At 43.6% G+C, this 13,013-nt stretch overlaps 1 protein-coding gene across 4 annotated transcripts in view; it reads right to left on the reverse strand.

The window, feature by feature from the left end:
- Window positions 1–13,013, reverse strand: part of phf24 (PHD finger protein 24) — a 47,183-nt gene that overhangs the window by 8,880 nt on the left and 25,290 nt on the right. For all 4 annotated transcript variants that reach the window (XM_056433317.1, XM_056433318.1, XM_056433316.1 and 1 more), the window contains 3 exons: window positions 4,534–4,612; window positions 2,621–2,823; window positions 117–283 (listed from right to left, as the gene is read on the reverse strand). In XM_056433317.1, coding sequence (XP_056289292.1) covers window positions 117–283; window positions 2,621–2,823; window positions 4,534–4,612 — 449 coding nt within the window. The remainder of the gene's footprint in view (window positions 1–116; window positions 284–2,620; window positions 2,824–4,533; window positions 4,613–13,013) is intronic.

Here is a 13,013-nt window from a genome sequence, read left to right on the forward strand (position 1 = left end):
CTGGACATGGAATCCTTATGTTTTCTTCAAAGGATTCAAACTAATGCTCTGGGTTTTTGAATTTGACTTTTCTCCCGTTGCGATGCACTGACCGCCCTTTTTTTCGGTGTACTCACCTCACGTTGCAGGACTGCGAGTCTTTGTTGAGCTTGTGGAACCAGGACTTCTGGGCCTGGCGGCTTTCTGCTCTTGTGATCACGCCATCTTCATCCAGGTCCAGATCCAGGAACACCGACCGAACGCTGTTTCGCTCCTTGGCAGACAACAGGCGCACCATCGAGTTCTAGAAAGAAAGGAAGAAAACAAGTTGAAGAAAAAGGAATCCAAACAGTATCTGAGATTATACAGTTTTGATGTGATGTTTTTCTTGAGTCTTGAAGAAATAAAATATGCACTTAGAGGCTGTCTTGACAACTTTAATAAGAAATAGCAACCTTTCATTTCATATTTTCAAAATATGAGAAATGTCTCATGTCTGGTAATTTGTATGTACGTATCTGGTCCTCTGTCCTTCTCTTATCTGTCTGACTAACTGTAACTAAACCTAATTACTTAACTTTAGTTTTACAATATTGTACTACGCAAACAATGTGAAAGAATGTGAAGGCCATGGGTGGGTGGGTGTTTTATTATTCATTATTATTATTAATTTAATTTATAATTTGTTATATTATTTTGTTTTGCCTTTGTTATTTTTTTTCTTCTTTTATTTCTTTCTTTAGTTTAGTTTTTTTCTGTTTTACTTTCCCGTTCTCTTCTTTACAATTGTAAACTGACAAACATAAACACACAACATTTAAATACTTGTTCTTTGATCTCTGTATGTCATATTGTGCATTATCATCAATAAAGAATATATATAAGGACAAAAAAGAGTTAATGCAGTTTTTATTTACCCATATTAATTCATTACTATCCTCCTCTTTACGCTGCTGTAATTCAGGAACCTGGATATAAGATTTTAGGGCCAATATCTTTGCCCTTTATCATATCAATCACAGAAGCACATATACTACATACAACAGACATTGACGTAGCCTATTGGCCGATTTACTCCATGCTACACCAAAACCATTAAAAAAAAACACACATTTTTAACTCTTGTGAAGTGAAAAGAAAACAAATTGTCATTCATGGAGGTGGATGCAAGGCAACTTGTATGTAGCATTTGCTTCAGAGCCTTCCGAATAAACTAATCTCAAAGTGAAGTGTTTGACCTGTGGTCCTGCATTCTCTACGAGGCTGATGAGAGAGTTCTTCTGCAGTTTGTTTGCTGATCTCTGCCACAGTAAACCGAAAAAGAAGAATTGCAACAGAATTACTTTGGCTTTGTTTTTCTTGTAAATGAACTGTGGTCACGATTTGACTGTCTTTTTTCTCTCAAAACTACCGGCGCAGCTTTGCGATCCTGTGCTTTTGCTTGATGTCGCCTAGCAACACAAGTGGCAAAACCAGAATAGTACACAGCAAGTGTGTGTGTTCCATGATGGTAATGGTGATGAGAATGCTTCACGTCATGTGGTTCTCAGCCTCCTCTTCGGTGACGAGTCGTGCCCCCGAGTCCCAACATGTGTGACTAGTTTAATCTTGCTGTATAAAAGACCAGTGGGGAGGATTTTCAGGGTGTCATTGGATGCTGTAGTAAAATCAGGAAGTTTATAAGTTGTGTTGGAGCATGTGCACTCTTTGAAAAAGCTGATTGCTTCTTATTTTTCTGTCTTTTTTATAATTTTATCGCTTGGTTTCTTCACTTTTTTTCCCCTGTGAAAGGTTTTTTTTCTATTTTTTGGGAGTTTTTCCTGATCCGATGTAAGGTCCTTGGACAGGGATGTCGTATGTGTCCAGACTGTAAAGCAAATTTGTAATTTGTGATATAGGGCTATATAAAATAAACTGAATTGAATTGAATTGGTTCAAGGAATTGCTGCTTGTCTCCCGGAGTTTGTCTCGAGTTTTCGAGAGCCGCTCATCCTTTGTAACATTATTATATCTAGAATCAAGAGGCATATATGCACGACAGCCAATGAGCTACAGAAGACATGCTGGACTCAGAGCTCCCAAAGGCCCTTGAAGGCAGAGATGTAAACCGCTTGGAAAACAGTCAGTTAATTATAAGGTTATGAGTCCCAGAGGTTATGAGTTTCAGAGTCTCGGGCCTGTGGTACAAAGCTGTTCCTGAGCCTGGCGGTTTTTGACCAGGCACTGAAAATAGGTTTACAGGCCTTATGAAACGGAACAGCGTCAGGCCAGTTTAGAGGGAAAAAATGAAATGACGAAAATAAACGTGAACTAGTTCATATTTGGGACTGTGAACTTGGTTTAAAATCTATAATTTTGAGCTATGAACTGATTTTTTCAGGAGCTCTCGTCAAGTGTCCACATGCCAAACGCTGGTTATTCATATCGAACATGTCCAAGCTGCACCAACTTCGACACTGCACGTCTTTGGGTCCTCAGAAATATACCCGCCAAGTGGGAAATAGATTGGATTAGCAGTTACCGTGATATGTGAGGAACAAACACACACACACACACACACACACACACACACACAGATCCTTTGCTTTACAGTTAGTTGTTTTGAATGTATGCAACTCGTTTCCCAAACCTAATACATTACCTCCGTGCGCAACTTCCGCAACACTGCCAGCGACTCGAAGTAAAGGAAGTCACACCATTCGATGTGACCCTTCTTCTCGGGATCCAGCGCCGCAAACTGGGCCAGGACCTCCTCCTCCTGCTCATCAGTCAGGTCCTTATCGAACTGCTGCTTGGATGCAAAGTGGCGGTACTGCAGCAGCTCGTCTGACACCAGGCACGACTCTGCAGCGGCAGGAAAGAACAATGTATCCCATCAGGCCTGATTAGTCACCGAGCCGTCTCTCCAGATGCAATTAACCTATCGAGACTCGCTCTCCGCAGAGAACGGGTCCACCTCCCGCTGTTTCACCTCCACCCGAGCTGAGGAACGATACCACGCGTTCGGAATTAGACTTCGAGAGATGAGGGGAGATGATGTAACTCTGTCGGAGCGAAACGGTTGATTTAAAAAAAAAAGCAACAACTGTAGAAAATTTGTTTAATGTTGTATGTCATGTATGTCTGTAAAAGAGGCAGCACTGGTACCCGTCTCCAGATCAAGGTGGCTTGTTTATTTAAAAAATAAATGTAACCAAGAAGTCTCTTGAGGTTGTAAATATGTGTCTTGACTGGCAAAAAATATGTTTGGGGTTTCTTTGCTATACAATGTGACATAATATTATTATAGTCTGAATTAATTGAATTGGGTGTTATTCCTTAAAACTAGCACTGCAATGTTGGTCAATTTATAACGTTGTGTGTCTGTTGTGCGTAGAGCCAACCCGTCCTCCCTCATAAGGCGCCAAACCCAAGCTCGCTCAGTGCTACTCGGCGTCGCACATACTTTAGTGCCAGCATGCGACTCGCTGGGCTTTTCACCTGAACGCCGATGTCGCCAACACATCGTCGGTCTAGTTAAAGTCAACCACGCTCTTTTCCTACATCTAACTCAGCGGTTTTGTTCCCTAAAACTAACTTCCTATGAAGACGTAAAAGTATTGTGAAAAGACTATGTGTGAAACTTGAGTATATTGACACGCTGTCCCTTGCTGACTAAGAGGGATACGTGCAGCGTCCCAGCGTCGACGCTTAGGAGTTGGAATTTGACGCGTTGGGGTGAGAATGTGTTGATGGACTTTCAGGCTGTCCGCAGGGTGGAAACGGAGAGATGAAACCGATAGACAGATGGGCACGGGTTTCTTTTTGTTGTTTCTTAGTCTGCTTCCTTTTTGTGTTCATAAAGAGAGAGAGAGAGAGAGAGAGAGAGAGAGAGAGAGAGAGAGAGAGAGAGAGAGAGAGCTAGAAGTAATACAAAAAAACTTTTTTTCTACACTGTGCAGATTTGAGTTAGGATCGTTCATGAGTTCAATAAATATGTATCTACTTCTACATTCTTATATGAGTGAGGAATATGAGTAATACATATCTACTTTTGATTGAGGAACAATAGGCTCATGTGGTTATCTAACTTTTCTGAGGCTGTTAAAAAACTAAATACTTTTATTTTATGAGAGAAATTATCCCTGGCAAATTTCCAACAGCCCCTTACCCAACTAGGTCTATGGAAATATAATACCTAGACTAAAAGTCTACAACCAACATTGTCATGCCTAAATAAATATCAAATTCCATAATATATATTTATTATTTTCTTTATTATTTTTCTTTATTTTGTATTAATTATCTGATTTATTTCATAATAATAATTTAGGATAGGAATATATGAGCATTTTTGCTTCTACCTATACCGTTTCAGTCTATTTGTTTACTATATTATATAGAATAATAGTGTATTGTATTGCAATGATTGACTGAATAAAAATACACAACAACAACAAAATACAGAACAACAACAACAACATAACGGCTGAACGAGACAGACTGTACCGCCAGTTCCTCCTGGCATACAAGGAAATGTATAATGCATGTTCCAGCTTTGATTCGTTGACCCACCTGGGATGATCTTGCACTGCTTGAAGGTCTCCATGAGGCTGTACATCTCTTCCTCTGTCAAGAGTAGATTCAGATTATCCTGCAGAAAAGGAAGGAGGGCAGACAATTTCATATATACACACACACACACACACACACACACACACACACACAGACAAAAGATTAGAATGTGCTCTAATTACATGGGCTTAGTCCCAGATGGGTCTCCCGTAATTAGCCACAAGCATACTAAGTATTGGATTGTGAATGCATCTCGGCAACTACTCTGTTTCCCAGGTGCTTCATGATGATGATGTGCTGTTCTGTGTCTCACTCTCTTCATAATGGTATCATTTGTAAAAAGAAAGCCATGAGAGAATAGTAAATGCAGAGTGACGCTGCATGTCTTGTTAGTACTTGACAACGTCTAAGAGTCCCCTGAATGACGATACTCACTATTCTCATTATTGTTTGTGGATCCATAAACAAATTTTTTGTGAATAATTAGCAACACTCTTGATCTGTAAATGTGTACATTAATCTTGATCTTGGCACATTTACAGAATTTTTTTTATTGAACATGCATTCTCTCTACTGACCATGAGGGGGCGACTCCTCCTGGTTGTATAGAAGTTTATAAGAAAATTACTCTCCTTCTCTCTTGATTTGTTTCCTCAGTAAATATTGTAAACATGAGTTTATGGTCTGAATCTCTAGTTTCATGTCTTCTTCAATACAGCGTGATGTTTATTTAGTGAACGATGATCCATTTAGAGTAAAATAAACCATGAAGCAGGGGAGACTTTAGGGCGAGGCTTGTACGACCACAACGTTGTCCCGTCTGAGAGTTGTCTGTGTGTCCGTCTTAGAACTTGTGTGTGTGTTTTCAGTTCACGAAAGTTATTTGTAAATGTAAATGTTAGCTCCACCCTGTCGTGTCACTACCTATGCAAAAAAACCAAGATGGAGACTGCCAAAAACAATATGGCAGCGGGCAAAAGGACGAACTCGAGGTTTCAAAACCGCAGTCCACAAACCAGTGGGTGACTATGCTCACTTCCTATAAACATTCTGTGACCATGAGGCTTTGAGTGTAACACATTTGTCTGACCTGAAAAAAATTTAAATTTTAAATTTTGATTTTAATAATAATAATAATGCATTTCATTTTGATCGCACTCTTCCTTCAAAGAATCTCAGAGTGCCACACATATAGTAAAAACAAATAAAACCGATTAAAACATAGTTAAAGCAACCCATAAAAAGAAAAAAATCAGAATGTAATAGCTGACAATAAATTAACTCAAGGTAAAAGAAATGCCTTCCTGAATAAAAAGGTTTTTAGGCCAGTTTTAAAAGAGTTCAGTGTCTGAGTTTCCCTCAGGTGGTCAGGGAGACTGTTCCACAATGTGTTTGCATTATTTCAAAAGCAAAAGGGCATTGTTTTAAATGTGAGCATCTTCTCACACAAACGCACACACACAGACCAATTCTCAAAACTGTATGTGGCCAAAAAGATATGGAAAATGAACACGATGAAAGATGCGTATAATTCATACATGTCTTCATCAGCAAATCCACAGGCAAATCAGAGGAGACGCTGATTTACATCTGTATATTATTTGTACATTATTAATCTGTCGTGTGGGGCGAGGTTTGGACCCAAACGCAGCAGGCAGAGTTTCAAAATAAAAAGGTTTCTTTAATTGTTCACTGAGCAGAACCACAGTCTGGCAACAGGAGAGAAACAGGAACAGTGACAAGAACCGGACAGGAACAAAAACGACCAGACAAAGAACAAGCAGAAAGACACAGGCTAAATACACTGGGGAAAACGAGACACAGGTGGAGACGATCAGGGCGTGGCTGGGGACAATCAGGAACGAAACAAGCACAAGGAAGGAAGCGCAGGGAAACAGGAAACGAGACAGGGACTTCAAAACAAAACAGGAAACACTCCAAATCATAACAGTACCCCCCCCTCAAGGGACGGATTCCAGACGTCCCACCAGGGTGGGTGGAGGGGAGCCGGAGGAGGGGCCAAGTGCATGGCGGACAGAGTCTGGGGGGCGGGCCGGAGGACGACCACCCGGACGAGGGACTCGCTCCGGAAGACGGGCCGGAGGACAGGAACGGGAAGCTAGGGGAACCGGGGCTGGACGGGACGGTTCACGGGGAACCGGGGCTGGACGGGACGGCTCACGGGGAACCGGGGCTGGGACATCGGGGACTAGAACTGATGACGGAACGCCGGGGACTGGAAGCGGAACACTGGGGACTGGAACATCGGAGACTGGAGCTGGTGACAGAACACCGGGGACTAGAGTTGGTGACGGAACACCAGGGACTGGTGACGGAACACCGGGGACTGGAAGGGGAACATTGGGGACTGGAAGCGGAACATTGGGGACTGGAAGCGGAACACTGGAGACTGGAACACCGGGGACTGGAACTTGTGATGGAACACCGGGGGCTGGAACCGGAACCCCGGGGACTGGAAGCGGAACACTGGGGACTGGAACATCGGAGACTGGAACCGGTGACGGAACACCGGGGACTGGAGCTGGAACACTGGGGACTGGAACATCGGAGACTGGAACCGGCAACGGAACACCGGGGGCTGGAACTGGCGACGGAACACCGGGGACTGGAGCTGGAACACTGGGGACTGGAACATCGGAGACTGGAACCGGCAACGGAACACCGGGGGCTGGAACTGGTGACGGAACACCGGGGACTGGAACTGGTGACGGAACACCGGGGACTGGAAGCGGAACACTGGGGACTGGAACTGGTGACGGAACACCGGGGGCTGGAACTGGTGACGGAACACCGGGGACTGGAACTGGTGACGGAACACCGGGGACTGGAAGCGGAACACTGGGGACTGGAGCCGGATGCTTCCACGAAATGGTCCGATTGATTATGTCGGATAAACTCTGCTGAATCTCCTCCCGGGTCCTGGGTGCTGGCGTCGGTGGAACCGGAACTGCCGGGTGCTTCCACGAAATGGTCCGATTGATCATGTCAGATAAACTCTGCAGTATCTCCTCCCAGGTCCTGGGTGCTGGTGTCGGTGGAACCGGAACTGCTTTTCAACCCACAATGGCAGAAGGAGGAGAAGATGTCGATTTGGTCGAGCATATACTTGAAATCTGCTTTGGGTGCGACAATGCCCTGTTTAGTGAACAAACGAGTGCAAGTGACTTTTTTCTTCTTCTTTTTCTCCGTCATGATGCGCGCATTCTGCAGCGCGCGAGACGGAGAGCCGAGAGAAATGACATGCTGTTGTGTAGATACGATCAACATCAGACGGCTGTTTAGTTTAATAAATAAACGAAGACGTGCTATAGAGAAAATGACGGGGGCGGGCCAATTTTTTTTAATGTCATGCGATCTACCAATACTACGCCGCGATCGACGTATTGAGCAGCCCTGGTCTAGAGCCATGGCATCATAATGATAGTAATAAGAGGTGGATTAATTCGGGTGGGACTGTGTAGGACCTCACTGAAGGCCCAGGCCCCAGGCCCCAGGCCCACGGCCCGCCACTGCACTGCTTAGACCCTTCAAACACAAATGGAGAAAAAACACGCCCCTCAAGCTAATAACAAGCTAAGAAGGAGATGGCAGATTTGGATCAAAAACAGACATGTCAACGCTAACTGTAAATTATTCCACACGCATACTAAATGAATCAGGTGAGAAGTTCAGAGAGCCGATAAAAAACACCCGTCGCCCACAAGCAGAACGCCCCCAAAGCCCGGCCCCTGCAAAGTCTGTCGCTATGAGAGCCGAGCAACAGGCTGCATCTCCTCAACATGTCACCAGGAGCACGTCAGCTGCCGACACCTCGCTGCAACCTCTACAGACCAAGAGTGTCGCTAATTATTCACATATTATTTGTTTTCATTTATACCGCCTTTGACATACCAGCCGGTCCTCCCCGCTTCTGTCTGGGTGTTATGTGGTGTTGCTTCACTAACTTCATCTTGCGGGAATCGCATTGGACAGACAATTAAAATCACATGATGCGATTGTCTTTTTATCCTTCTTTATCCATTTGTCCCAGAAGAAAAATGAGCCAAGATAACAAGCTCACGTAATGTCTGCAACACACAGTTAACGTGTGTCGCTATTTATCATTTGAACAGAGTGGAACTGTCGCCCTGAAAGTGTCCCAGCTGACTGAGAGCGAACAGACGGCTGTTGTTTTCATACCCCTTTCTCCCCACTGGTTTGTGCTCTCTCTCTGCAGTTTGGCAGGTTTTTATACAATCACCCGAGCCCACAGCGGATACTGTCATGGAGACCACCGGGCCTTGAAGTGGATCCACTGAATGCAGTATCAGAAATGCCCAGATCCTGGGATGGTTTCTGGACCTCTAGCCAGTTCACAGTGGCCTCTTTGTCCCAATATGTAATTCCCGTTACAGAGCTGTGAGCTCGTTGATGTTTGAGAAAGGCACGATCCCTTGTGTTGAGTCTCTTGGCTCACACAGGGTTTCCTTTAAGACATTATTTGTGGACACAAAATCCTGCTGTAATGTTAGTCCATTCCAAAGAAGGGAATGTGATGTTGCCTCTTGAGAGGGTGTTTGATTGATTTGATTGATGGTTTTTTTTCATTGATTTGACTCCCAACTGGCTCCCCCCCACTCACTGGATGAGGTGAAGATAGAACACTGTTTGGTCTGTGTCTTTCACACGCTATAATTAGAGGTGTGGCGTGTGGAACCGAGCTGCGGCACTATTGATGTCAATGTCTTGAAACCTATTTATCATGTATCATAATAATAATAAAACCAGAAAAATTAAAAAAAAGTTAAACAATTGGAAGATTCCAAAATAATAATAACAAATATAACATACATCTTTCAAAAATAAAAAGGGTTCTAACATGAAAACATGGAGAATTGCAAGGTAGCCCCACCCTAAAGTATTCCCTGCTTTATGAACTATTTGACTCTAAATGGACCATTGTTTACTAAATGGACATTGTGTTGTATTGAAGACTTGAAACTACCGATTGAGACCATTGACTCATGTTTACAATGTTTACTGAGGGAATAAATCAAGTCAGAAGTCTTTTTCTCATATACTTCTATACAATCAGACTTCTTTTTGCAACCAGAGGAGTCGCCCCCTGATGGCCAGTCGAGGTAATGCAAGTTTGCCTGCTTAAAACGTCATTGTGTTCATGTTTGTTTTCTGATAACTTCCGATGACAATTTGCAATCTATTGTCCAATAAGATCAATACATTTCCTTTGCCATGTGTTTGGTGTATCATAATTAAAACAATGTGCCATATATCTCTGCATCACCGCTCTTATCTAGCCTATAATTTTTTTCATTTTATTGTGTTTCTTATATAATATATATTACAGTGCTCAGTGTGCTACATTTTAGGAAACTACTGATTAACATCCCCACAAGATTTCATAAATGATCCATTTATCTGTACACGTCTGTCAATCTAAAACTGAGATGAGAATCTTTAACGAGCAAATTAATCATGCTGTCATCAGGAAGCTTCTTCCTTTGTTTGTTCCATGCCAGACATTGTTTCTAATATGCAATGTTATTATGCTTATACAGTTTTACCTCTGGTAACACCAGTGGCGGGCCGTCAGGGCCAGCAAGGCCTTCTCTGCTGGCCTAAACATCATCAGAATATATATTTTTTTCTAAATATATTTTCCCACAAATATGTATTCAATTATTTCCCAGAGTAAGAGTTATTCTCTTAATTTCATAGCGTTCCTCTTGGTTGCGCTGCTGCCAGCGCCAGGTTGAGATTTGGAGGGCTGGTCTTTATGTTAGATCTTTTATCCAATCATATTCAGCCATCGTGTGTTGCCAGGGGGCTAAAATCTGCCCTTAGGCCTTCAGAATCAACATTGCGGGCGCTGGTAGCTTCAAGTGAATGGGAATGACAATGTTGTGTCAACCAATCAGCTTTAGAGTTGGCTCCTCTAGGCCTTCTAGAAGGCCCCGGAACCGGCACAGGAGCAGCTAGCAGGCGGAGGGCGTGCACGTCTTTTGATTGGATTATCAATATTGAGAGGCGGGGCCTATGGGCAGGTAGATGCAGAACCTCAGAACTAGGAAACTGAATTTGATAAAGGAATTAATTCGCGGACTACAAAGCTGTTTTTTCAACCCACAATGGCGGAAGGAGGAGAAGATGTCGATTTGGTAGAGCATATACTTGAAATCTGCTTTGGGTGCGACAATGCCCTGTTTAGTGAACAAACGAGTGCAAGTGACTTTTTTCTTCTTCTTTTTCTCCGTCATGATGCGCGCATTCTGCAACGCGCGAGACGGAGAGCCGAGAGAAATGACATGCTGTTGTGTAGATACGATCAACATCAGACGGCTGTTTAGTTTAATAAATGAACAAAGACGTGCTATAGAGAAAATGACGGGGGCGGGCCAATTTTTTTTAATGTCATGCGATCTACCAATACTACGCCGCGATGGACGTATTGAGCCCTGGTCAAGAGCCATGGCATCATAATGATAGTAATAAGAGGTGGATTCATTCGGGTGGGACTGTGTAGGACCTCACTGAAGGCCCAGGCCCCAGGCCCCAGGCCCACGGCCCGCCACTGGGTAACACCGACCTTCTGCAAAACTATGAAACTGGCCATCCGTTATGGATGCTGTAATTACATTTAAGTATGTCTGATTTCCATCTCAACTCATATTTTAAAATAGAGACATCAAAAATGTATTCAAGGATTTATGCAATACCTACTGACAGCATCTGGAAAACCAAAGGCTCCATGGTGGGGCGAGTATAATAATAGGAACACGTTCTAATTTTAAAGTGGCAGGTTGCATTAATAGTTATATCAGATGGTCCTGTTCAGTAAGAAATGACACCATTGATTTTCTTTTCAAACTGTTTTAAATAGTCTATCTGCCAAAAGCAGGATATGCATTTTTTTCTTTTTAAATCTTCTTTTGGATTTCAAAGCTGCGAGAATCAGTATTTTAACGTGAACGATGAATCGGATCATAAAATAAGAGCCTGACCCTGCAGTTCCCCTCATGCATGTGGATCCTTTTAAGTCTCTTTTAGCTCATAGTTTTGCAAACTACACTGAGCCTCCTTTCCAGCTGCAGGTTTTTAGTGGGAAAAAGCTCTGATGAGCTAGGACACAAAGTGGACACAGAGGCCGAGAACTCCAATTTGAATGAACCGGTTCACTCTCTCTCTCTCTTTCCCTTCCTGAATGTTCTCCTTCTGTTCCTCACACACGAAAGGAGACAGCCAGAAAAAGAGGATCTTTCGCTGTCCTCTCACTGATTGTGTGACAACGCCCCCCCTCACTCTGACCGCAACTCTGGCAAGGGATTGTGCTTCTCAGGGCGTGCATTGCGAGAGACAGCGAAAGCCGCCACTCCACTCTGAAGGGTCCTCCAGCAAAAGCGGCTCTTCAGCTGTTTATTAAAGCAGATTGCATTGTGCCTCTCGACAACCACTAGAGAGTCGTCGTTTTTTGGAAATGGCCTCGGAAGCTAAAGTTAGTTATTTTGTGCTTTAAAAAAAAAAAAAGATTACAAAAATATATAGGCTATCTTTAAATGACCTCGAGTTGAACACGTTTCCCTAGCTGCTGCCGTACATGGAACAATACCTCGTCAAAAAGCTCACCGTGCTTATCTCACCAGTGCTGAAGAATATAGTCTATAGGCTATAATGAGCTGTATAACATCATATAACACATCTGATAACACAGCCTATTTAGTGGCGGCATGCGAACACCGAATCTCATTTAGCACAGCCAACTGCTACTTTACGGGCAGAGCAACTGACGCGGTATGAAGAGTGTCTTGTGAGTCGCTAATCATGTGAGTTGCTCGTTACATGAGCATGTGAGTCACTAGTCAAGTGAGTCACTAGTCACGTGAGTTGCTAGTCATGTGAGTTGCTAGTCACGTGAGGCGCTAGCCACGTGAGTCACTCGTCACTTGAGTTGCTAGTCATGTGAGCAAATGAGTCGCTAGTCACATGAGTTGCTAGTCATGTGAGCAAATGAGTCGCTAGTCACGTGAGTTTCGAGTCATGTGAGCACATGAGTCGCTAGTCACGTAAGTTGCTAGTCACGTGAGGCGCTAGCCACGTGAGTCACTCGTCACTTGAGTTGCTAGTCATGTGAGCAAATGAGTCGCTAGTCACATGAGTTGCTAGTCATGTGAGCAAATGAGTCGCTAGTCACGTGAGTTGCGAGTCATGTGAGCACATGAGTCACTAGTCACGTGAGCACGTGAGTCGCTAGTCACGTGAGTTGCTAGTCATGTGAGCAAATGAGTCGCTAGTCACGTGAGTTGCGAGTCATGTGAGCATGTGAGTCACTAGTCACGTGAGCACGTGAGTCGCTAGTCACGTGAGTTGCTAGTCATGTGAGCAAATGAGTCGCTAGTCACGTGAGTTGCTAGTCATGTGAGCACGTTAGTCGCTAGTCACGTTAGTTGCTAGTCAAGTGAGTT

This window comes from Pseudoliparis swirei, chromosome 15 (genome assembly GCF_029220125.1).
Source record: "Pseudoliparis swirei isolate HS2019 ecotype Mariana Trench chromosome 15, NWPU_hadal_v1, whole genome shotgun sequence".
NCBI lineage: Eukaryota > Metazoa > Chordata > Actinopteri > Perciformes > Liparidae > Pseudoliparis > Pseudoliparis swirei.